Genomic DNA, 22,329 nt, shown 5'->3' with positions numbered 1-22,329 from the left:
TACTGTGTTCTTCAGTATGCAGTGTGTTCCCTCTAGTGGTGGACCTCACTGCATACAGCCTTATTACTGTGTTCATCTGTATGCAGTGTGCTCGCTCTAGTGGTGGATCTCACTGCATACAGCCTTACTACTGTGTTCTTCAGTATGCAGTGTGTTCCCTCTAGTGGTGGACCTCACTGCATACAGCCTTATTACTGTGTTCATCAGTATGCAGTGTGTTCCCTCTAGTGGTGGACCTCACTGCATACAGCCTTATTACTGTGTTCATCAGTATGCAGTGTGCTTCCTCTAGTGGTGGACCTCACTGCATACAGCCTTATTACTGTGTTCTTCAGCATGCAGTGTGTTCCCTCTAGTGGTGGACCTCACTGCATACAGCCTTATTACTGTGTTCATCAGTATGCAGTGTGCTTCCTCTAGTGGTGGACCTCACTGCATACAGCCTTATTACTGTGTTCATCAGTATACAGTGTGCTCCCTCTAGTGGTGGACCTCACTGCATACAGCCTTATTACTGTGTCCATCAGCATGCAGTGTGCTCCCTCTAGTGGTGGACCTCACTGCACACAGCCTTATTACTGTGTTCATCAGTATGCAGTGTGCTTCCTCTAGTGGTGGACCTCACTGCACACAGCCTTATTACTGTGTCATCAGTATGCAGTGTGCTCCCTCTAGTGGTGGACCTCACTGCACACAGCCTTATTACTGTGTTCATCAGTATGCAGTGTGCTTCCTCTAGTGGTGGACCTCACTGCATACAGCCTTATTACTGTGTTCATCAGTATGCATTGTGCTCCCTCTAGTGGTGGACCTCACTGCACACAGCCTTATTACTGTGTTCATCAGTATGCAGTGTGCTTCCTCTAGTGGTGGACCTCACTGCATACAGCCTTATTACTGTGTTCATCAGTATGCATTGTGCTCCCTCTAGTGGTGGCTGCAAGCATCAAAAACGTATGCTTTAAATCAGAAATAAACCTGACTGTTTAGGGTCTGGGTTTTCTTTTCTTTTTTTATATTGTGTTCAGCAGTGGACATCCACAAACAGACACCTTTTACAGGATTTCCGGGACTTAAGTCAATTTTTTAGGCCATTATTTTTATTTAAAAGCATATATTTACGGCTTAAAAAAAATAAAATACATTTTTGCAATATGGCTTCATTAAAAATGTTCACCATTTTGATTTTTACAGGCTTTTTATTTTGCTGCACATTTAACTTTGATGTGGTCATAAAGCAGCTGAGAGGAGCTGAGAGAGATAAATAGGGGTTAGCGAGCTTACTGATGGATTCTCAGTTAACTTATTCTACGGGTAGTAATAGTGCAACACAAAAGCTATAGAAGGTAAATGGTGCAATTTATTTAATGAAACCCAATGGCAGAAATGATTTTTAGCACCAAATATATGCATTTAAAGTAAGTAAAAGTGTTTCCCCAAAAGTGGAAATAAATCCTCAGTGAGGGCTGACCTCAGTATAGGGGTATATGGAGTGTGAATGCTTCCATTAATCCCTCTGAAAGGAACTATGTCACAAAAAGGACAGAGTATGATACAAGAAAAGAAGCATTGGGACCAGAAGCTAAGGGCGTGCAAATAGAGTCATCATCCCTCCAAATACTCATAGTAATTTGTTTTGTCCCCCTTTTCTTGGGGTCCATAATGGTTGTGCTCAATAGCGATGTCACCCCAAAATGCATCCTAATGTCCAACTGCAATCAGGGATCAATCATACATATCAATAGTCATATAGTGTAAAACCAGCCTCGCACTAGTTTATTCCCGGGCCACATTGTACATGTAATTAAACAAAAATTTGATATACCATAAAGAAAATAAGTATTTGATACACTGCCTATCTTGCAAGTTTTCCCACCTACAAAGAATAGAGGGGTCTGTAATTTTTATCATAGGTACAGACAGAATCTCCCCCCCAAAAAAAACATAAAATCCCAGTGTGTGATTTGTAACTAATTAATTTGCATTTTATTGCATGAAATAAGTATTTGCTACAATAGAAAAACTTTGTTTGCAATTTCAGAGGTCAGATGTTTCCTGTAGATCTTGGCCAGGGTGGGACACACTGCAGCAGGGATTTTGGCCCATTCCTCCATACAGATCTTCTCCAGATCTTTCAGGTTTTCGAGGCTGTCACTGGGCAATATTGAGTTTCAGCTCCCTCCAAAGATTTTCTATTGGGTTCAGGTCTGGAGACTGGCTAGGCCACTCCAGGACCTTGAAATGCTTCTTACGGAGCCACTGCTTAGTTACCCTGGCTGTGTGTTTTGGGTCATTGTCATGCTGGAAGACACAGCCATGACCCATCTTCAATGCTCTTACTTAGGGAAGGAGGCTGTTGGCCAAAATCTCGAGATTCATGATACCATCCATACTCAATTCAATATGGTGCAGTCGACCTGTCCCCTTTGCAGGAAAACACTCCAAAGTATGATGTTTCCACCCCCATACTTCACAGTTGAAATGTTGTTATTGGGGTTGTACTCCTCTTTCGTCTTCCTCCAAATACGGCGAGTGGAGTTGATACCAAAACGATCTATTTTGGTCAGATCTGACTACATGACCTTTTCCCATGGCTTTTCTCAATCATCCAGATGGTCATTGGGGAACTTCAAGTAGGCCTCAACATATGCTAGCATGAGCAGGGGGACCTTGGGTGTGCTCCAGGATTTTAATTCATGACGGCGTAGTGTGTTACTAACGGTAATCTTTGAGACTGTGGTCCCAGCTCTCTTCAGATTATTGACTAGGTCCTACCATGTAGTTCTGAGCGGATTCCTGACCTTTCTCAGAATCATCCTTACCCCACGAGGCAAGATCTTGCATGGAGTCTCAAATCGAATAAGATTGACAGTCATCTTGTGTTTCTTCCATTTCCTATTAATTGCTCCAACAGTTGTTGCCTTCTCACCAAGCTGCTTGCCTATTGTTCTATAGCCCATCCCAGCCTTGTGCAGGTCTACATTTTTGTTCCTGGTATCCTTAGACAGCTCTTTGGCTTTGGCCATGGTGGAGAGGGTGGAGTGTGATTAAGTATGTGGACAGGTTGTTTTTTATACAAGTAACGGGTTCAAAACAGGTCCAATTAATACAGTTAATGTGTGCAGTGTAGGAGGGCTTCTTAAAGAAAAAATACCAGGTCTGGGAGAGTGGTTTTCTGGATTTTTGGGGGTATTCTGTTACAGTTGAAGTGTACCTATGATAAAAATTACAGAGCTCTCCATTCTTTGTAGGTGGGAAAACTTGAAAAATCGTCAGCGTATTAAATACTTTACAAATCCAATTCTTATTCCGAGGGTACAAACTAATTCCCTTCATTGTCTAGGATTGTTCTTTAGCTAATTATATAATTATATAACCTAATGTTGTGTTTGCTCCCTCCTATTACTTTAATTTGTGGGTTAGCTTATACCTTCCTGACAATTTATTGTTTAATTCTATTTTCCTAGATTACAAAAATACATTTTTCTTAGACATATTTGTTAAAGGGTTGTTCCCAAAATTTTAAATTAACCCTTATCCATAGCAGTCAGACCCCCAAAGATCCCAAGAAGTGCGCATGCTCAACATGTGACTGTCAGGGACACCCAAGAGCAGCGATCTATTTCTGACAGTTCCAGCAGTCGGACCCCTGCATTCAGTAAGTTATCCCGTGTGCTATGGATAGGGGATAACTTTCAGTTGTGGAAATACCCCTTTAAATACAGTGCACCATGGGTTACCATCTCTTTTATGATCATTTCCAAAATTGATTGTACATCACTTTGCTTAACTGTTCCTAACTTTGAGTTTCATTAACCAGCAGAGCTGCGTTCACAATTCTTTTTGGCATAGCCCACAACTCTAGGTTGCAGACCACTACTCAGTACAGACACCGAAGTAAGGAAATGTGACTTTGCGCAGCCTGCAAGCTAACAGGAAACCAGCAGAATTATGAATACAGCTCTGGAAGTATTTGTACAGCATTATATGTAGATTTATACTGTGTGATTTGGAGCTTTTTAATAAGATTTCTATTCATCTCTTTCTATGGACTAATCCATCTATTAACTACATAAAGCCGGTTACTTACAATATCAACCATTGCTCAAAATTGCCAAAAAGTGAACATAAAAAGAACCCTGCATATGTGCCGTGTCCGTATTCATGTGTTGTGTGAAAAGTGAATTGCATGTCTTGTGACTTTGTTCCATTTGCACCAATAGAGTCATGTGTTTGTGACCGTCTGTGCTCCTGTCTGTCGCTGACCTTGACATGACATCATTTGCAATTTCCGATACCAGCAGAGCGAATGGCTTTCCATGCAGATTTATTTATAAACCTCCTCACCATCTAACGCGTTTCGCACTTCATGACCACTCTTTACTCTCTTGTTGGGTTCTTCCGTGTACAAATATTTTTGCTCTTGTCTTCTGTTTTCTATTTATTTTTTTATTTATTTGTTTTTTTTTTATTTTGTTGTTCCTGTGTTCCTTTACCTCCGCCCCTTCCCCTCCATCGAGTACAGCGGAGATGAGATTTCGCCCCAGTGGTCGGATACCTGTTACAACTATCCTTCCCCTGAAGAAGACAGACCCCTCTCGTACCCAAGCTCACAGCACCCTACCCTCCTCCATCCTCACCCTCCAAAAGCTCCACCATCTGCCAGGCCTGATGCCACCTCTACCTTTCGGTGGTCTGGGTACAGCCAAACTTTGCCTCCTTCCCCTCCAAAGCTTGACATAAACTCAAACCCGAAACCTTGCTTTTTACACCTCACTAAGCAAAGCTCCCTCACTGAACCTCACGCTTCTGAGCCTAATGTTTCACCCCTCTACATCAAAACCCCACTCGTCCTAACCAAACCCGACCCATCTGGTACACCTAACCTTCCCACTATGTCAGCCTCTCCCCCGTGGCTCAGCTGTTCCTGCGCTCGAGACAAGGGAACCAAGCTGACTAGGTAATTCAATACAGGTTTGATATATGTCATTGTAAAAACTGCAGCTCCATGGGAAAAAGGATGTTGCAATGAAAGACTTGCTTAACAAAGGAGATAAAAAAAAAAAGAAACAATATACGCATTGCCAGGTAATCATCCAAACGGCCGAGATGAATTCAGCAGTTTTTCGGTGGCTTCATTTTAAGGCTGCAGCAAATTCCCCTCGAGGGCCTTGTGAAGCTTAAAATATCCACCTAGTATGAAGGAAATAAATTTCCCTGCTAAGGGGACAAAATGACTCAACTGCATGAGTCAGCCCTATAAAGATGAATGCCAACCTCTTATTCTAAAACAGAAAAAGTAGTTATAACAATTCTCCAAAATGTGAAATGATCCGGTGATCAAGAATTGTGGAGTCTTTCACCTGTGAATAGATTCCATTGGAGAAAAAGTTTTGGGTCCTCATGGGTTCGGCATTCTTAATTACTTAAGAGACAGAATTCTCAGAAGTGTACAGCAAGATAACAGGAGAAGCTACAGCAATAAAAATTACTGATCATAAAAGGTCTGTTTAAGCCCTGGTTAAAGATAACATTGATGAGAACTTTTACATGGTCTTCAAAAAAATTGGATGTTCAGTAGAAAAATTTGCTAAAATTACATAAAAACGGCTATCATGTAAACAAATTGGCCACGGTTGCATAAAATAGAGTGTCAAGTAAACGAATTGGCCCAAATGACATAAAAGTTTTTCTAGGCAGCCTTTGATCCGAGTGTCCAATGTAGAGTGGTGTTCTTGACAGACTAATTTATTCCCCTTTCGTCTTTAGATTAATTTAAAGAGGACCGGTTACCAAATAAAAAGTGACCAGTGTTTCTTTTTCTTTTATTCTCTTTGCTCCTCTGAGTATTCTACTTTCTTAAATTCTTTAAATCCGCCATACGGTTTTAGAGGTATGAGCCTGTTTTTATGGTCTTTACAAAGGGGGTGTTGCTTATAGAGTACTTATGCAGAGCAAGTTAAATACAAACCCTAGAGAATTCTGTATGCCAAGCCCCCTTGTTCAGACCATACAAATTAGCAGTCTAGAAAATGGCACATATCTCTAGAACTGTATGACAGATTTGAAAAAAATCAAAGAAAGGGTTACTTGGGGAAGAAGCGGAAATAAAATACAGCAAATAAACTAGACACTTTTATCTCGTTATAAAGTACTTTTTACAGTTAATCTGTCAGGTAATTTTCTAGTGCACTGTTAATGTTATCTGTAAATTAGTACGTTTTATTGCTGTACCTTCTCCTGTTATCTTGTTGTAAGCTCCAGAGAATTCAGTGTGACTTGTTAAGTAGTCAAACATATGTAAATGCAAACTTCATAAGCCCTGCTCCCTCATCCCATCTGTCAGTGCTGGTGTTAGTGATGGTACATCTTAACTGAATTTGCACTGCTGTCCCCACCCATACTTCCTCCCACCTTTTCAGCAGTGATAGTGAATGCACTAGGAGGTGGGTGGGAGGAGCAGTGCATATGCAAGGTATATTTACATACACTTGACTAGCCATCAGGAGACACTGAATTCTCAAGGGTGTTCAGCAAGATAACAGGAGAAGCTACAGCAATAAAAGTTACTGATCCTAAAAGGTCTGCTTAAGTCCGGTTTAAAGTTAACATTAGTATTGTACTAGAAAATCACTGGACAGATTTCCTTTAAGGGGATTCTCTGCTTGGACAGCTCCTACTTCTTGAAATGGTGTTGATAATAAGGTGATCACAAATTTGCTGCCTCCTGAAATCGTCAGTAATAAGTTGGGATCTATAGAGAAATCTTGCAGTAAGTGTTTAATTTTTCTGTAGCGCCACCAAAGGTAAAATGAGGCGTTACACAGTGCTTATGCACATCACTGAGCTGTATACTGCAGGACAGGACCCGAAGAGGAGATGCTTTGTAACTACTGTCTACCCTGATAAAGAGATTATAGTACTTCATCAGTACAATTTCCACTACAAATTCCTAAAACTCAAGCAATAAAGGTTTATAAACAATGTTTCTCAACCAGGACTGGACTGGGCATGAGCTTCACGGAAGCAAGTTCTGTAGTTTGACCTTTAAAGAGTAAGAAGTTTCTACTTTTGATCCACTGATCGGCTTATTAAATTAATTTTGAAATACTACTTCACTCTTCTGTTAAGAAACGGAGGGAATTTAAAGCCTTCAACACCTTGAACAGAAGGACCACTACATGAAGCATCTTTGGGCCAGAAGGACTCATTACGTTCATGCTTTACACAGATATCACATTGACTCCAATGTGCACTGTGCACTGATTCATATGCCCTGTGAAGGCGTTGCAGTAAAATTAACCTAAAGCTACCAGATCCCATCACTAAGGGTTCCAGGAATCATCAAGTTTTTTTTGGGAGAACCAATTAATAAAAAGAGAATTAAAAACTCAATAATCCCTTTAACATGGCTGTTTAGTAGGCACCACTGATCCCACAAGTTTGGCTTTGACAGAGCAATATACAAATGCCCTATTTTAAAATAATTTTAATGAATAAATTCTTAAAAAAAAATTCAATAAAGTGTCTTCCAATTATAGAGCTGTTTTGTGCGCCTCTACGACAATTTTTCTTTTTTCTGCTAACTGAGAATGAAAGTAAGGTTCCCTGGAGTGACTTTAAGGTGTACCTATGGTAACATTAGGTACTATGAAGGTACTATTCAAAGATAGTATTTTTTGTATAAACTTACAACTAGAGGAAACAATCACACCTATGGCATAATTCCACAAAATGCTAGTGAGGGTTCGTGTCTGTGCATGGACCATGATTTTCAAACTGGGCACCGGCCTAACGAAAACACATTTGCCTCACATTTGCCTATGAGGCTGATGTCTTTAGGCCGGTAGACCCTTGGCCAATCTCGGAGCATGAATATTAGCAGCCTAAGGTGACTCCTAGATAACTTACCTCCTTTTCTCCTCTTTGATGATGCTCTTCAGCCTTAAAGAAGACCTTTCACCAGGTCAAAAGTGGCTTGTTCTTATTTTAATCCCCCTGCTCACTTGAGTATTATGGATTTTGTTTCCAGAGATAGGAACCCTTTTAGTGCTACCTTTTATGAGCTTTAACAAAGAGGTGTTGCTACTATAGTAGTAATGCAGAGCAGCCTAAAGACAAGCCCCTTTGTAAAAGACCATAAAAAGCTCCATATCTGTTGAACCGCATGGGGGCTATGAAGCATAACAAAAAGTGGATCACTCAGAGGAGCAGTGGGAATAAAAGAAGACCAAACACTGGACACGTTTGATCTCTTGACAGGTCTTCTTTAGGTCTGTAGAAAAACGACATTGGTGACATTGCTCCCATCAGTTTAAATACAGAAATCTATGAGGGACAACTCTCCCTTCAAGAAAAAGTCAAATGCAAAAAAAAAGGTAGTTAGTCAATCTTTGGAGCTGTAGACTTTACAAAAATGTGTAGATATTTTCTCTAAACGTATTGTATGTTAATAAAGTCTTATTAATCTACCAGAAACCTCCATTCTTATTGAAGAAAAAAATGTAAAAAAAATTGTAATTTTTAGGTAATTTTAGAACTAATCTTTCTTAGATTTCTAGAGTAAGTAGTTAAATGGGTTTTCCAGGCTTAAGATATCAATATAAGATATCAATGACCTATTTCTAGGAGTGATCATCAATTTCAGATTTTTGAGGTGCCGAAACCCGGGAGCCCCTCCAGTCAGCTATTATCAGCTCTGGCGGGCACCAGATATAAACAGAGCCAGGAAAACTGACTGTTGGCCATTCTAAGGTAGGGGAGTCGAATCTCTGCCGATCTGGTACTGATGACCTATCCTAAGGATGTCATCAGTCTCAAGCCTGGAAACCCCTTTTAGATGTCTTAAAATTTTTCGCTTGATCACTTGTACTTTGTCCAAAGATAATTTACTCTAATTCCGAGTATCTCTTTTTACGAAGCTTGACATTTTATTTTGCAGTACATTGAAGGGGAAGGAGCTTTCTCCTGTATCTGGGCCAAAGGGAAGTCCTAGCACTGGTCATATGGTGTCTGCAGGCGGAATGGGGCTGAACCAGCTATCGACAGAACAAAGTCCTCATTCTCTTAGGAAAGGTACATTTGAGATGCAACTTGGTAGGTAGAGGCACCTCTCCATACAGACCCAATACAATCATGCCTTTGTGAATGGACAATGTTGACCTCATGTAACATCCTTTTATTTTATTTTTTTTTCTGTCCATAGTGTCTAAGAAACTAGCGCCTGTTCCACCTAAAATCACGTACACTCAGACAGGGGCAGTGTCAGATCAGTCAACGGGTCAGCCTTCTCCCGTCAGTCTTTCCCCAACCCCTCCTAGCACCCCTTCACCCTATGGACTCAACTACCAAGGTTCTCTCGCTTTGACACCGAATCTAGCGTCTCCTCCTCCAGTGACCAGCACTTTAACAAAATCCCGTCCTACTCCCAAACCAAGACAGAGACCCTCACTCCCCCCTCCGCAGCCTCCCACAAGTCAGTCTGCTTCCAGCCCTCAGTCTTCAGAGAACAGTATCTTAGATGGCCTGTCTCCTGGAGATAGTATGTCTACAGGTAAGTAGTCCTCGTTGGCATGTGTGTCTCCCAGTATATATTTATATCTAAAACTATTTTTTTTTTTTATTATAACTAAATGTAATCATTGTTTTGGATTTAAGGGAGAAAATAAAATGCCAACTTTTAAAAATAATTCTATAAAAAAATATTTTTTTAAAATGCCCATTTATTTCGCTGTCCATCTCCCACCAACTTTAGCACTAAGCGTTTTGTTTATTGTTTTTTTTTTTTCTTTTTATGTTGTGTTCCCTCTGTCTCCCCTCGTTCTCCCTTCCCGTTTCCTCGCAGCCGTTTGACGTGAGTGGCGCTGTGTTGGATATGTGTGAGGGGGAATCTCCTGGTAAGCTGGAGCTCCAACCGTTTCACACCCACCTTGACCATATGCTACCAGTAGTCTTGAGCAACCAAAATGTAATATTGTGCAAACCATCTTTGTCATTATGTCTTTTCTATATCATATCCATATCATTTTTTTTTTATTTGTCTCAAATATTAAAAAAAGCTCCAACTTTTTACACCATTTCTCCGTTAAAATTTGCATATAATGTTGAGTTACGTCAGGTCTTATACTCCAGTCACATCCAGAGCTAAATTCAAAAATTATGTAATATATCTTATTAGTGAAATCTGCTTCTTTCTCCTCCTGGGCTGATGTTTCATTTTCAATATTCTCATTTTAGGAGTAAAATCTATATAGTGAATACAGTCTTTCCCGTTACTGAGATAGGAGACAGTTGGTGCTCATAAAGTTCTATGGAGAAGTGTAACTCGTTTCAGGAGAATTTGCAGCAGAATGTCTGTGTTGGTCTCTAGCTCCTCCATAGAAGATGACAGTTGGTGCTCATAAAGTTCTATGGAGAAGTGTAACTGTCATTTCAGGAGAACTTGCAGCAGAATGTCTGTGTCGGCCTCTAGCTCCGCCATGTTCAATAGAATTTGAAATGCATCAACTCATCTCCTATGGGGATGGAGGAGCTAAAGACAAACACAAACATTCTGCTGCAAGTTCTCCTGAAATGGTAGTCACAGTTCTTCATAAAAGTTTTTAAGCATCAACTGTCATCGCCTATGGAAGAGGGACGATCTAGAGGCCGACACAGACATTCTGCTGAAAGTTCTCCTGAAATGGCAGTTACACTTCTCCATAGAACTCTCTGAGCACCAACTGTCATCTCCTATGGAGGAGCTAGAGGCAGACAGACATTCTGCTGTAAGTTCTCCTTAAATGACAGTTACAGTTCTCTATAGAACTTTCTGAGCACCAACTGTTATCTCCTATAGATGAGGGAGGCGCTAGAGGCCGACACAGACATTGTACTGCAATTTCTTCTGAATTGGCAGTTGAGGATCATAAATTTCTATGGAGAATTGTAACTGGCATTTCAGGAGAACTTGTAGCAGAATGTCTGTGTTTGTCTCTAGCTCTTCCTTCCTCAATAGAATTTTAAAAGCATCAATTGTCATCTCCTATGGAGTAGCTAGAGGCCGACACAGACATTCTGCTGCAAGTTCTCCTGAAATTACCGTTAAACTTCTCCATAGAACTTTATGAGAACCAACTGTCATCTCCTATCTCAGTAATGGGAACATCCGTTTTCACTGAATATAAATTTTGCCCATAAATTGAGAGTGAAAGATCAATCGAGGAGAAAGAAGTTGATTTCTCTGATAAGTATATTACAAAGTTTCTATTTTCATGTCTACATATGAAAATGATGGTTACTCTACAACCACACAAAGTCAACCATATCCTCTGATTATATAATATGAAGCTAAGAGAAACAAAATCAACATATACCCTGTAATACGTTAACAGTAATAATATATGTTACTTAGCGTACTCATTAAACCGTTTTTGATTAAAAAAAAATGTTAAAGCCATTCCACCATGACAAGGTGTACCCTAATTGCCACATGCCTATCCTCTAGTATTTAATCCTCTCCTTGTAGATGGGGCTGGACAGGACTGGGGCCTGATTGTTCAGACACCTGCCCATGGGAAGCTATATAAATGAAATGCTTCGATCAAAAAGGTGGAGCCACAGCCCTGTTTGTACAAAGTACAAGAAACTATAGCAAAAGCAAAGAAAGGAGCCGGCGCATATGTTGGTATATTTGCATTGTGTAAGAGCACGTTCACACTGTGGTCATTTAACAAAGGCTTTTACAATATTTTTTTTTATTACAAAGAGTGTTTACTAACTACCCTATGCTATTTGTTTGTACTATTATTATTTACTTACGGAATTTTATTTCTATGTTAGATTTTTTTTCCGTTAAACGGTCATAGTGTGAACATGGTCCTACAAGTTGCGTGTTCCTACTCATTTCTTTTGTTTTAATTATACTCCTATAATACCGTATGTATGTGGATGTCCCGACTTTCCCTAATTGCAACTGTTGGAAAGACTGATCAAACACGTTGCATTCGACAGGCCCAATCCTTTTTGTTTTACCCAGGTTAGATGTAGAAAATGAGTATTGGGACATGGGAAAAATTATTTTTGGCAGAAAAATTGGGCCCTCCAAACTGCTACACTGTTGCCTATTTTCCCATGTTCGGTCAATGCTTCTACACATAGCTGTCTCACAGAGTTCCAATGTCAACATTTTTTTAGCCAAAAACTCTCGGATTACGGAGTGAAGGTAACCGTAGTCTGTTTCCATCATCATTTTGAAGGCAACTCTGGATGTGACTTGACTATAGGAGATAACTCAAGATCAGCGAAGAAAAATGATGTCTTGGTCTAAATCTGGACAACAACCCGCTAATAGAGTTACCAAATATAAGAATCCAGGGAAAAATTGGGCCCCCAAACTCTGTAGAAGGCGCAGTATCTAGGTATAGCACTCTCGGCACTTCGCAGGTAGTTACTGGGTCCGTTGTGCTTGTGTTAGAGGGCATCCTTCGTCTATAAAAGCCCCAGATGCCCGCTCTAATCGGATTTGGTTGCCCATCACTGCTACACTGTTGCCTATTTCCCCGTGTTCGGTCAATGCTTCTACGCATAGCTGTCTCATAGAGTTCCAATGTCAACATTTTCTTTTTTAGATTTTCTTTCCCTATAAGACTTTTTGAAAATGAACATGCAATATGCTGTCCATCACTGTACGTTCACGATCATACATGGCACCGCTTTCCACCATGGCATGTTCATTTTCAAGAGGGCTTGCCAAAGATGGCCTCATGCGTTACATCTAATGACACGAACCTTGGACGGATATGCGTACAACCCCAGCACTAACTCTCCCACCGGCAGCAGCCTTCGCATGAGTCTGCAAGCTCCCCAAAAAATAAAAACTGCATGGCTTGGTCTCGCCTAACGCTTGCCAAAAAAAATAATCTAAAATGTCCACTAGTGCAAGGACTCCATTTGGACGATCTGTAACGTTCTACCCTCTGTTTCTAGATGTTTTGCTCGTTCCGTTGAATGTTCAAGGCTTTGTCTAGTTAGAACTGTCGGTGACACAGATGTCTGGGTCTTCTTGGTGTTGTGTCGGTTGGATATTATTTTGTGGTGTCAGTGGTATAAACAAATATCAGCAGGATAGGGGGTATCTACCTAAAGGGGCTATGCATGATGAGAAAAACATGGCAGCTTGCTTTTTTTCTCCCCCCAAAAAAGGGCCACAACTGTCTGCAGGTTGTGTGTGGTATTGCAGCTCAGCTATATACACTTCAGCTGCAATATCAGGCACAACCTTTGGAAAGGCGTGGCGCTGTTTTTGGAAGAAAGAAGTTATGTTTTTCTAACCCTGGGAAACCCTTTTTATTAGAATGTTATGGGAATAAATGCTAATAATTCCGGGAGTGGGAACATACCGATCAGTCGTTCCCTGCGCCCATAACATAAGTTTTGCAAAAATAACTAAATTTAAAAAAAAAAGTAATACAAACCTTTTTGATTTAATTTTTTGCCTGCTACAAATATGTTTCAGGTATCAGTAATTGCTACTCCAGGCATCCAAAAATTATCCCTTGTTGCTAATTTTTGGCACCTCTTTTTGACTGCTACAAATACTGTATATTTCAGCTTCTTACATACAAACGTATTTCTAGAAAGTATAAAATAGTTGCTACCCTAAATATCCAAAAATGATGCCTAGTCACTCATTTTGGCACCTCTTATTGCCTGCTACAAATACTGTATATTTCAGCATCAAAAAATCATCCCTTGTCGCTAATTTTTGGAACCTCTTTTTGCCTGCTACAAAAACTGTATATTTCAGCTTTAAATACTAATGTATCTGGAAGGTATAAAATAATTGCTACCCCAGGAATCAAAAAACTTATCCCTTGTCGCTAATTTTTGGCACCTCTTATAGCCTGCTACAAATACTGTATATTTCAGCATCCAAAAATCATCCCTTGTCGCTAATTTTTGACACCTCTTTTTGTCTCATACAAAAACTGTATATTTCAGCTTCTTAAATACTAAAGTACAGTATCTGGAAGGTATAAAATAATTGCTACCCCCGACATCCAAAAATTATTCTATGTCGAAAATTTTTGGCACCTCGTTTTGTCTGCTACAAATATATTTCAGCTTCTTACATACTAATGTATCCGGAAAGTATAAAATAGTTGCTACCCCAGGAATCAAAAAATTATCCCTTGTCGCTAATTTTTGGCACCTCTTTTTGCCTGCTACAAATATATTTCAGTTTTTTACATACTAATGTATCTGGAAGATATAAAATAGTTGCTACCCCAAGCATCCAAAAATTATCCCTTGTCGCTGATTTTTGGCACGTCTTCCTTAGTCCTGTTTTGTCTATACACAAATGATTATTGCATATACTCAGTGGCTGTATGCAACATCAATGCCAATTTTTGTATGTATGACCACACAGTATGTGGCAGAATTAAAGGGAGAATTTGGAAAACAAATAAATAAAAAAAAAAATATTATGCCCAATAGTCCCTACAAATATGTACAAAATAAAAAAATATCCACCAGTTGGTAAGCCATATGTAACCAACAACAAAAAATTGGGGTAGAAAGAAATAAAAAAAAATAGTTTTCAAAACTAAATTTGTCTACGACACATAATATAATAAAAATAAAAAAAAGAGGAAATCATATTAAGGACTCCGAGGAAACAAGTCGGTTCAGTATAGGTGGGGAGGTGTAGATTTTTCTCAGCATGGCAGGGGCATCCCTGATGGGCAAATCCGATAACTTTTGCCTTTCTGGTAACAAAGGTAAGGGCTAGAAGGTTTTTATTTACATTTTTTTTCTTTCTGGTAACAAAGGTAAGGGCTAGAAGGTTTTTATTTACATTTTTTTTCTTTCTGGTAACAAGGGTAAGGTCTAGAAGGTTTTTATTTACTTTCACAAAATGTATGGATGGTCTTGAGCAAATGTACTTTTATCATTGGCTACTGTGGATAGTATACACCTTCAGCTAAATGAGTGATATTTGGCCTCCTTTGCTGTTTTTGTTGTAGTTTTTTTAAACAATTATTTTCCTTTTTTTAAAAAATTCCTAAAAGGCACCATTCAAATTGTCTCTCCAGGAAAGTAGACAAACTCTAGCGCCACCTACTGGAAGTAGCAATCCTAAAAGTGGCCTTATAACAAGCCTTTTCATATGACCTAGGACAGTCATGGCGAACCTTTTACAGGCCGAGTGCCCAAACTGTAGCCCTAAACCCAATTTTTTTTCCGAAGTGCCAACCAATCCTATTATGTAAATAATTGATTGTAACCTTACCTTTGCCGTCTTCTCTTCTCCTCAGCAGGGGGCATCACGCTCATGCATGCTTACCACACATTGAAGCTGAGCCCTTTCCAGACACAGCAGTTGATCTTTCTGGAAAAAATTGCAGCATATTAGACAGAGATTTTATCCTGGAATGCAATCAGATTTCATGCTGTAATCCACATCTACATTTCAAAGTCTGAACATCTTGAAATCCCATAAAGACGTACGAGTTGCTCCCCTCCCCTTTCATTGTGTAGTTATGTCCCCTTCCTGGGCCACTTCTTGGTAAACATGTCCCCCATCCTGATATATATTTCCTACATTCTGGTATATTTGTCCCCATCATGGCCCCATCCTGGTAAATATACCTCATCCTGGTAAATGTCCTCCATCCTGGTAAATGTACCTTATTCTGGCATGTTCCCCCATGCTGGTAAATGTACCCCATCCTGACATTGCCCATCCTTGTAAATGTTCCCCAATCCCAGCATGTACCCCATTCCTGGTAAATGTCCTCCATCCTGGTAAATGTTCCCAATCCTGGTTAATTTACCCCCATACAGGTAAATGTACCCCTTTCTAGCATGTACCCCTTCCTGGTAAATGTTCCCCTTCCTGGTAAATGTTCGCCTTCCTGGTAAATGTACCCTATCATGGCATGTTTCCTCCATCCTGGCATACATGTTTCCTCCATCTTGGCATGTATGTTTTGCCCATCCTGTCATGCATGTTTCCCCATCCTGGCATGCATGTTTTCCCCATCCTGGCATGCATGTTTTTCCCATCCTGGCATGCATGTTTCCTCCATCCTGCCATGCATGTTTTCCCCATCCTGGCATGTATGTTTCCTCCATCCTGGCATGCATGTTTCCTCCATCCTGGCATGTATGTTTCCTCCATGCTGGCATGTATGTTTCCTCCATGCTGGCATGTATGTTTCCTCCATCTTGGCATGCATGTTTCCTCCATCCTGCCATGCATGTTTCCTCCATCCTGGCATGCATGTTTCCTCCATCCTGGCATATATGTTTCCTCCATCCTGGGATGCATGTTTCCCCATCCTGGCATGCATGTTTCCTCCATCCTGGCATGCATGTTTCCTCCATCCTGGCATGCATGTTTCCTCCATCCTGGCATGCATGTTTCCCCATCCTGGCATGCATGTTTCCTCCATCCTGGCATGCATGTTTCCTCCATCCTGGCATGCATGTTTCCTCCATCCTGGCATGCATGTTTCCTCCATCCTGGCATGTATGTTTCCTCCATCCTGGCATGTATGTTTCCTCCATCCTGGCATGTATGTTTCCTCCATCCTGGCATGTATGTTTCCTCCATCCTGGCATGCATGTTTCCTCCATCCTGGCATGCATGTTTCCTCCATCCTGGCATGCATGTTTCCTCCATCCTGGCATGCATGTTTCCTCCATCCTGGCATGTATGTTTCCTTCATCCTGGCATGTATGTTTCCTTCATCCTGGCATGCATGTTTCCTCCATCCTGCCATGCATGTTTCCTCCATCTGGGCATGTATGTTTTCCCCATCCTAGCATGCATGTTTCCTCCATCCTGGCATACATGTTTCCTCCATCTTGGCATGTAAGTTTTGCCCATCCTGTCATGCATGTTTCCCCATCCTGGCATGTATGTTTTCTCCATCCTGCCATGCATGTTTCCTCCATCCTGGCATGCATGTTTTCCCCATCCTGGCATGCATGTTTTTCCCATCCTGGCATGCATGTTTTTCCCATCCTGGCATGCATGTTTTTCCCATCCTGGCATGCATGTTTCCTCCATCCTGCCATGCATGTTTTCCCCATCCTGGCATGTATGTTTCCTCCATCCTGGCATGCATGTTTCCTCCATCCTGGCATGCATGTTTCCTCCATGCTGGCATGTATGTTTCCTCCATCTTGGCATGTATGTTTCCTCTATCCTGGCATGCATGTTTCCTCCATCCTGCCATGCATGTTTCCTCCATCCTGGCATGCATGTTTCCTCCATCCTGGCATGTATGTTTCCTCCATCCTGGCATGCATGTTTCCTCCATCCTGGCATGCATGTTTCCCCATCCTGGCATGCATGTTTCCCCATCCTGGCATGCATGTTTCCTCCATCCTGGCATGTATGTTTCCTCCATCCTGGCATGCATGTTTCCTCCATCCTGGCATGCATGTTTCCTCCATCCTGGCATGCATGTTTCCTCCATCCTGGCATGCATGTTTCCCCATCCTGGCATGCATGTTTCCTCCATCCTGGCATGCATGTTTCCTCCATCCTGGCATGCATGTTTCCCCATCCTGGCATGCATGTTTCCTCCATCCTGGCATGCATGTTTCCCCATCCTGGCATGCATGTTTCCTCCATCCTGGCATGCATGTTTCCTCCATCCTGGCATGCATGTTTCCTCCATCCTGGCATGTATGTTTCCTCCATCCTGGCATGCATGTTTCCTCCATCCTGGCATGCATGTTTCCCCATCCTGGCATGCATGTTTCCTCCATCCTGCCATGCATGTTTCCTCCACCCTTGCATGCATGTTTCCTCCACCCTTGCATGCATGTTTCCTCCATCCTGGCATGCATGTTTCCCCATCCTGGCATGTATGTTTCCTCCATCCTGGCATGTATGTTTCCTCCATCCTGCCATGCATGTTTCCTCCATCTGGGCATGTATGTTTTCCCCATCCTAGCATGCATGTTTCCCCATCCTGGCATGCATTGTTCCCCATCCTGGCATGCATGTCATCCCCCCCCCATGCTGGCATGTGTGTTCCCCCCCCCCCATACTGGCATGTGTGTTTCTCCCCCACCCCATGCTGGCATGTGTGTTTCTCCCCCACCCCATGCTGGCATGTGTGTTTCTCCCCCACCCCATGCTGGCATGTGTGTTTCTCCCCCACCCCATGCTGGCATGTGTGTTCTCCCCCACCCCATGCTGGTGCTAGCACTGCCCCCCCCCCCCATCCCCACCTTGGAACAGCCGCACACGAGTTATAAAAAAAAAAAAGCAACACACAACTTCCTGCACACGCTCCCCCGCTGTGCGCTGCTGGGTCCTCAGTTCCCACGTGGCCAGAAGACCTCATTACGCCGGTGCCACTCGCTGACGCTCCTCCGTCTCCTAGGCAACACACCTGCAGCCTGGGGGAGGAGTGTCAGAGCCAGGAGAAATGTCTCCTCCGCTCCAACACAGCTTTGATCTGCCGGCGCGACTGCACCAGCAGATCAAAGCGGCAGGATCAGGCGACAGCACGCGTGCCAGCAGAATGGGCTCTGCGTGCCCCTGGTGGCACGCGTGCCATAGGTTCGCCATCACTGACCTAGGATATAAAAGGCATCAAAAATTGCTGCAACAAAAACAGCTGATGTGAAAACAACCTTAAAAAATAAGCTAGCTTATTAAAATTATGTATTCAGTTAAGGCCTAGCTTTTAGGTTAGGGATAGAGAAATACGATGCCAAAATTGTGGACAAGTCAACGGAAATTAAAGGCCGCTTAACCTTGGGGTTCACGCAATGCTGTATCCATTGTAACCACGTAATTCAGAAAATAAAAAACAAAAAAATCATGCATCTGAAAAGCTCTAATTGAGCATCTGAGTAATAAAATTGGTACTAATCTATTACTAATACGCAACATCCTGCTCATTGCTTTTCCAGATATCATCCATTTTGACATTCCATCTATTCTCATTGAAATCGATACTGCCTTGCAACGTGATGCCATGAAACAGGAACAGCAGAGGCGCTCCGCCGAAGGCAGGACGGAATCGGATGAAGAATCGGAGAGCACGGCCCTCTGACGCTAGGTTCAATTTGTGCCCACTGCGATCAACAGCCAAACTTGTGCCAATCTGTATATGAGCCCTCGTCTGCCTTTGTTCAAAGATATTTTTTTTCTCTTTTTTTAGGCTTTGCCCCAAATAGGGCTACATAGATTAAATCTCCCACTAAAAGAAAAAAAATTAAGACACTGTAAAAAAAAAAAAAAAATTCCCTTTTGAAACCCCAGTATATATGATATTCTTGGCTCTGCTAAGCAAAGTTATTGCTTTTGTTTTTTTGTTTTGTTTTTTTTTACAAATTGTGGCCAATCCTGGACCATTGACGGGCTTTATAGAAAAGTTTCCTTATAAATGCCACAATTTATGGCTGGTTTTACACTTCCGACATTCATGGGCTGCGATGGCTGGACCGTCAGCGGTTCTCCTGAGTAGAATTGGTCCTAATCGATTCCCACAGCCCGGGCACAAGACATAACAGTGATCTGTGAGTGTAAGATGAGCTGTGAGAACCGCCTCTGAGGTTCTTCTTTTCGTTATCCCATCTGGCATGACATCAAGTGTTTTACACCACAACGATGAAGGCCAGTTAATCAAAAGAGGACCCACAGATGTCGTCTGGCTGCTTGGCAGTAGCCAAGAGATCTGACTCTTACCTGAAAATATCCGCAGCTCTACTTTTGATTAGCTGGCCTTCCAGGCTGGCTAATCCAAGGAAGAGGCATAGATATCGTCAGGTAAGAGGCTGTTCTCACGGCTCCCATCTTGCTGCCAAAGATTATTGTCGTGGCCGATAGACTAGGTGCTGAAAATTAATCTGTACAAACTCTACTTCTCACCTAAGATCAACAGCCTCATAGGCACATAATCATAGGCTGTTGAGTTTCGGGTTAGTAGACCCAAGGCCAGTCCATACACAGATCGTGAATGTTGGATGAGTGAAACTGGCCTTAGGCTGTGATCCTTTATTGCCTTGACTATATACTTCGTGGAGAGTAATTTTAATTTTTATAGTTGATATTTTTGGTATTTAAGTTTTATTGTTGTATTGTTTGACTTAGGGTTTCCAAATACATAAAACAAATTCTATATCTCTACGGAATAATCTAAACAAGAAGACACTTGGTTCAATTCTTAAAAAAGTTCACTAAAAATTTAAGCCTAATTAAAAAAAAATTGTCGGAAGATGCCTACTTATTTCAACTTTGTATAAAAAAAAAAAGTTCCCAAAGAATCTGAGTTTAATTAAAAATGTACAAGAAATGGTTCCGGAAGACACTTATTTCAAGCCTTATATTAAAACAAAAAATTCACTAAAAATATAAGCCAAATTGACAAATTTCTGTTTATATAGGATTAAAAAATTGTCAGTTGTTGAAAGGGACAGAGTTTAACAGTTAGTTTTATTTTTTACATGCTGAAATATAGTTTTATAATTTTCAAAGTCATTGAGTCTTGTTAATTTTCTAAGGGTGTTCAATTGTGTTCATCTGGTATTTGATGTATGTTTTATTTGTGTGGTGTATGATCAAAAATATTTAGTTTTTTTTTTTTTTTTTTAATCTGTAGAACAAAAAATCAGGGATTTATTATTTTTAATTTGGCATTTAAAAGTCTAAAATGTACTACACTTTTAAATTATCATTTTCAAAAAATTTAGCATAGTCAACAGCAGTGCCAAATTATTAGAAATTACTGTAATTTTTCAAAATTAAAACTAAATATTAAATACCCACCCTAGCCATGTAATTGGTTAATTTATTTTTTTTTTTTAAATTATGTTTTGAATGATGCTTAATTAAAAACATTAATAAAAGGGAGATTTTTTTTTTATTATCCATTTCACAATGGGAAAAAAATTTGGATCGCCTTTTTTTTTTTTTTTAAATGACAGATTACCTAAGAAGATAATATAAAAATAAATCGCCTATATTATATTGTGAGGTTTCTATGGCCTGGTTGATGGGATTCGTTAAAAGAAAAATATTTTCTAAAAACAAAAAATACTATATATATAGATATCTATGGAAAAATTGCTATATAATTTTTTTTTTTTTTTTGCTTGTGTATGTGTGAGTGTATGAGGTAAGGTGTTTATGGTCTATTATAGGAAAGACAATGAATAATGTATATATGTATTTGTTATCTATATAAGATTCTAATGTATAATTGTAAAGAAAGGGAAAAATACTGCGTTATCCGGCCGTATTTTCCAAAAATATATGTAAATAATTAGAAAGAGTTCATCGTCCCCACTCTCATCTCCAATTTTATATATATTTTTTCCTGTCACACTGAAATGTTTACATTTTTTTCTCGAGCAATGGTTGAACAATATATAGAAAACTGTCCATTTTTCATTTTGTTTTTTTATTTTGGATTTTTTTGTTTTAATGTTTGTGAACAAACTTGCCAAATTTTGGTAAAATTTGTCAAACTAAGAATTGTGAATTTGCCTATTGGAATAATTAAATAATTCAGATTGTTCCCTAGAACTGTTCCCTTCTTCACCGGCCATAGTTGTTCCCCTTCCCCAACCTGGACATAATGGGAAGAGTGAAGGAAAACTAGAGTAGAATTTCCCCCCTTTACCCATCCTCAAAAAAAGGTGGACTGTGGACAATATTATTTTTGGGATCTCCAAAAACTATATAAAAAAACTCTACTAAATTGGACATCGTAGTTACGTGAAGATCAAAGAAACCTGGAAATTTTTGGTGAATTTCGAGCCTTGGCCAAACCTATTTTTTTTCCTTTTCCAAAAAGAAATATTTTATCACCCTGTATGTGTTACCTATGGAGGTTCTTATGCACAATTATTCACCCTAGTGGCACCATGTTTATCCGTGTGAAATCGAATCGTTGTACAGAATTACCAACCATGTATGCAACACGTCAACGGAACACCCCAAGACTTTATGATTATGCACCGCTGAAAAATATAACGTCAACTTATTAGCATTTTCGGCGTGTACAGTCTATGGATTTCACGTGGGGCAATTGCCCTCTATGTTGTGTCTGAACATGTGATAATCCTGCCAATAACTATATTGTATCTGTGCGTACACATCTGTGGTAACACCAACAGGACCTAAACCATAGCTTTTTCCCCCAAGAGCCAGTTGCTCTAAAGTTGTCTTTTTTTATAGAAAAAAATAAAAAATAAATGAATAAACATGTATAAAATAAAACAGGTTTCATGATGTGTTTTTTTTTCTCAACTATACAGTGATATGGTGACTAGAGACGGGTGAGCACTAAAATGCTCGTTATTCGATTCGAG

The 22,329-nt window shown here is 40.4% G+C and overlaps 1 protein-coding gene across 6 annotated transcripts in view; it reads left to right on the top strand.

The window, feature by feature from the left end:
- ARHGAP44 (Rho GTPase activating protein 44) overlaps positions 1 to 20,883 on the top strand; it is a 156,661-nt gene extending 135,778 nt beyond the window's left edge. For 2 of the 6 annotated variants that reach the window (XM_075350767.1, XM_075350766.1), the window contains exons 19-22: positions 4,526 to 4,960; positions 8,942 to 9,096; positions 9,206 to 9,553; positions 18,925 to 20,883. In XM_075350767.1, coding sequence (XP_075206882.1) covers positions 4,526 to 4,960; positions 8,942 to 9,096; positions 9,206 to 9,553; positions 18,925 to 19,067 — 1,081 coding nt within the window. In that variant the 3' untranslated portion in view covers positions 19,068 to 20,883. Of the gene's footprint in view, positions 1 to 4,525; positions 4,961 to 8,941; positions 9,097 to 9,205; positions 9,554 to 9,844; positions 9,897 to 18,924 lie in introns of all 6 variants that reach the window. The other 4 variants (XM_075350769.1, XM_075350768.1, XM_075350770.1 and 1 more) reach the window with 3 other exon arrangements.
- Positions 20,884 to 22,329: the final 1,446 nt, after the last annotated feature.

Source organism: Anomaloglossus baeobatrachus, chromosome 5 (assembly GCF_048569485.1).
Source record: "Anomaloglossus baeobatrachus isolate aAnoBae1 chromosome 5, aAnoBae1.hap1, whole genome shotgun sequence".
In the NCBI taxonomy this organism is placed as follows: domain Eukaryota; kingdom Metazoa; phylum Chordata; class Amphibia; order Anura; family Aromobatidae; genus Anomaloglossus; species Anomaloglossus baeobatrachus.
The sequence above is the reverse complement of the archived record's forward strand: the minus strand, read 5'-3'. Positions and strand labels throughout refer to the sequence as shown.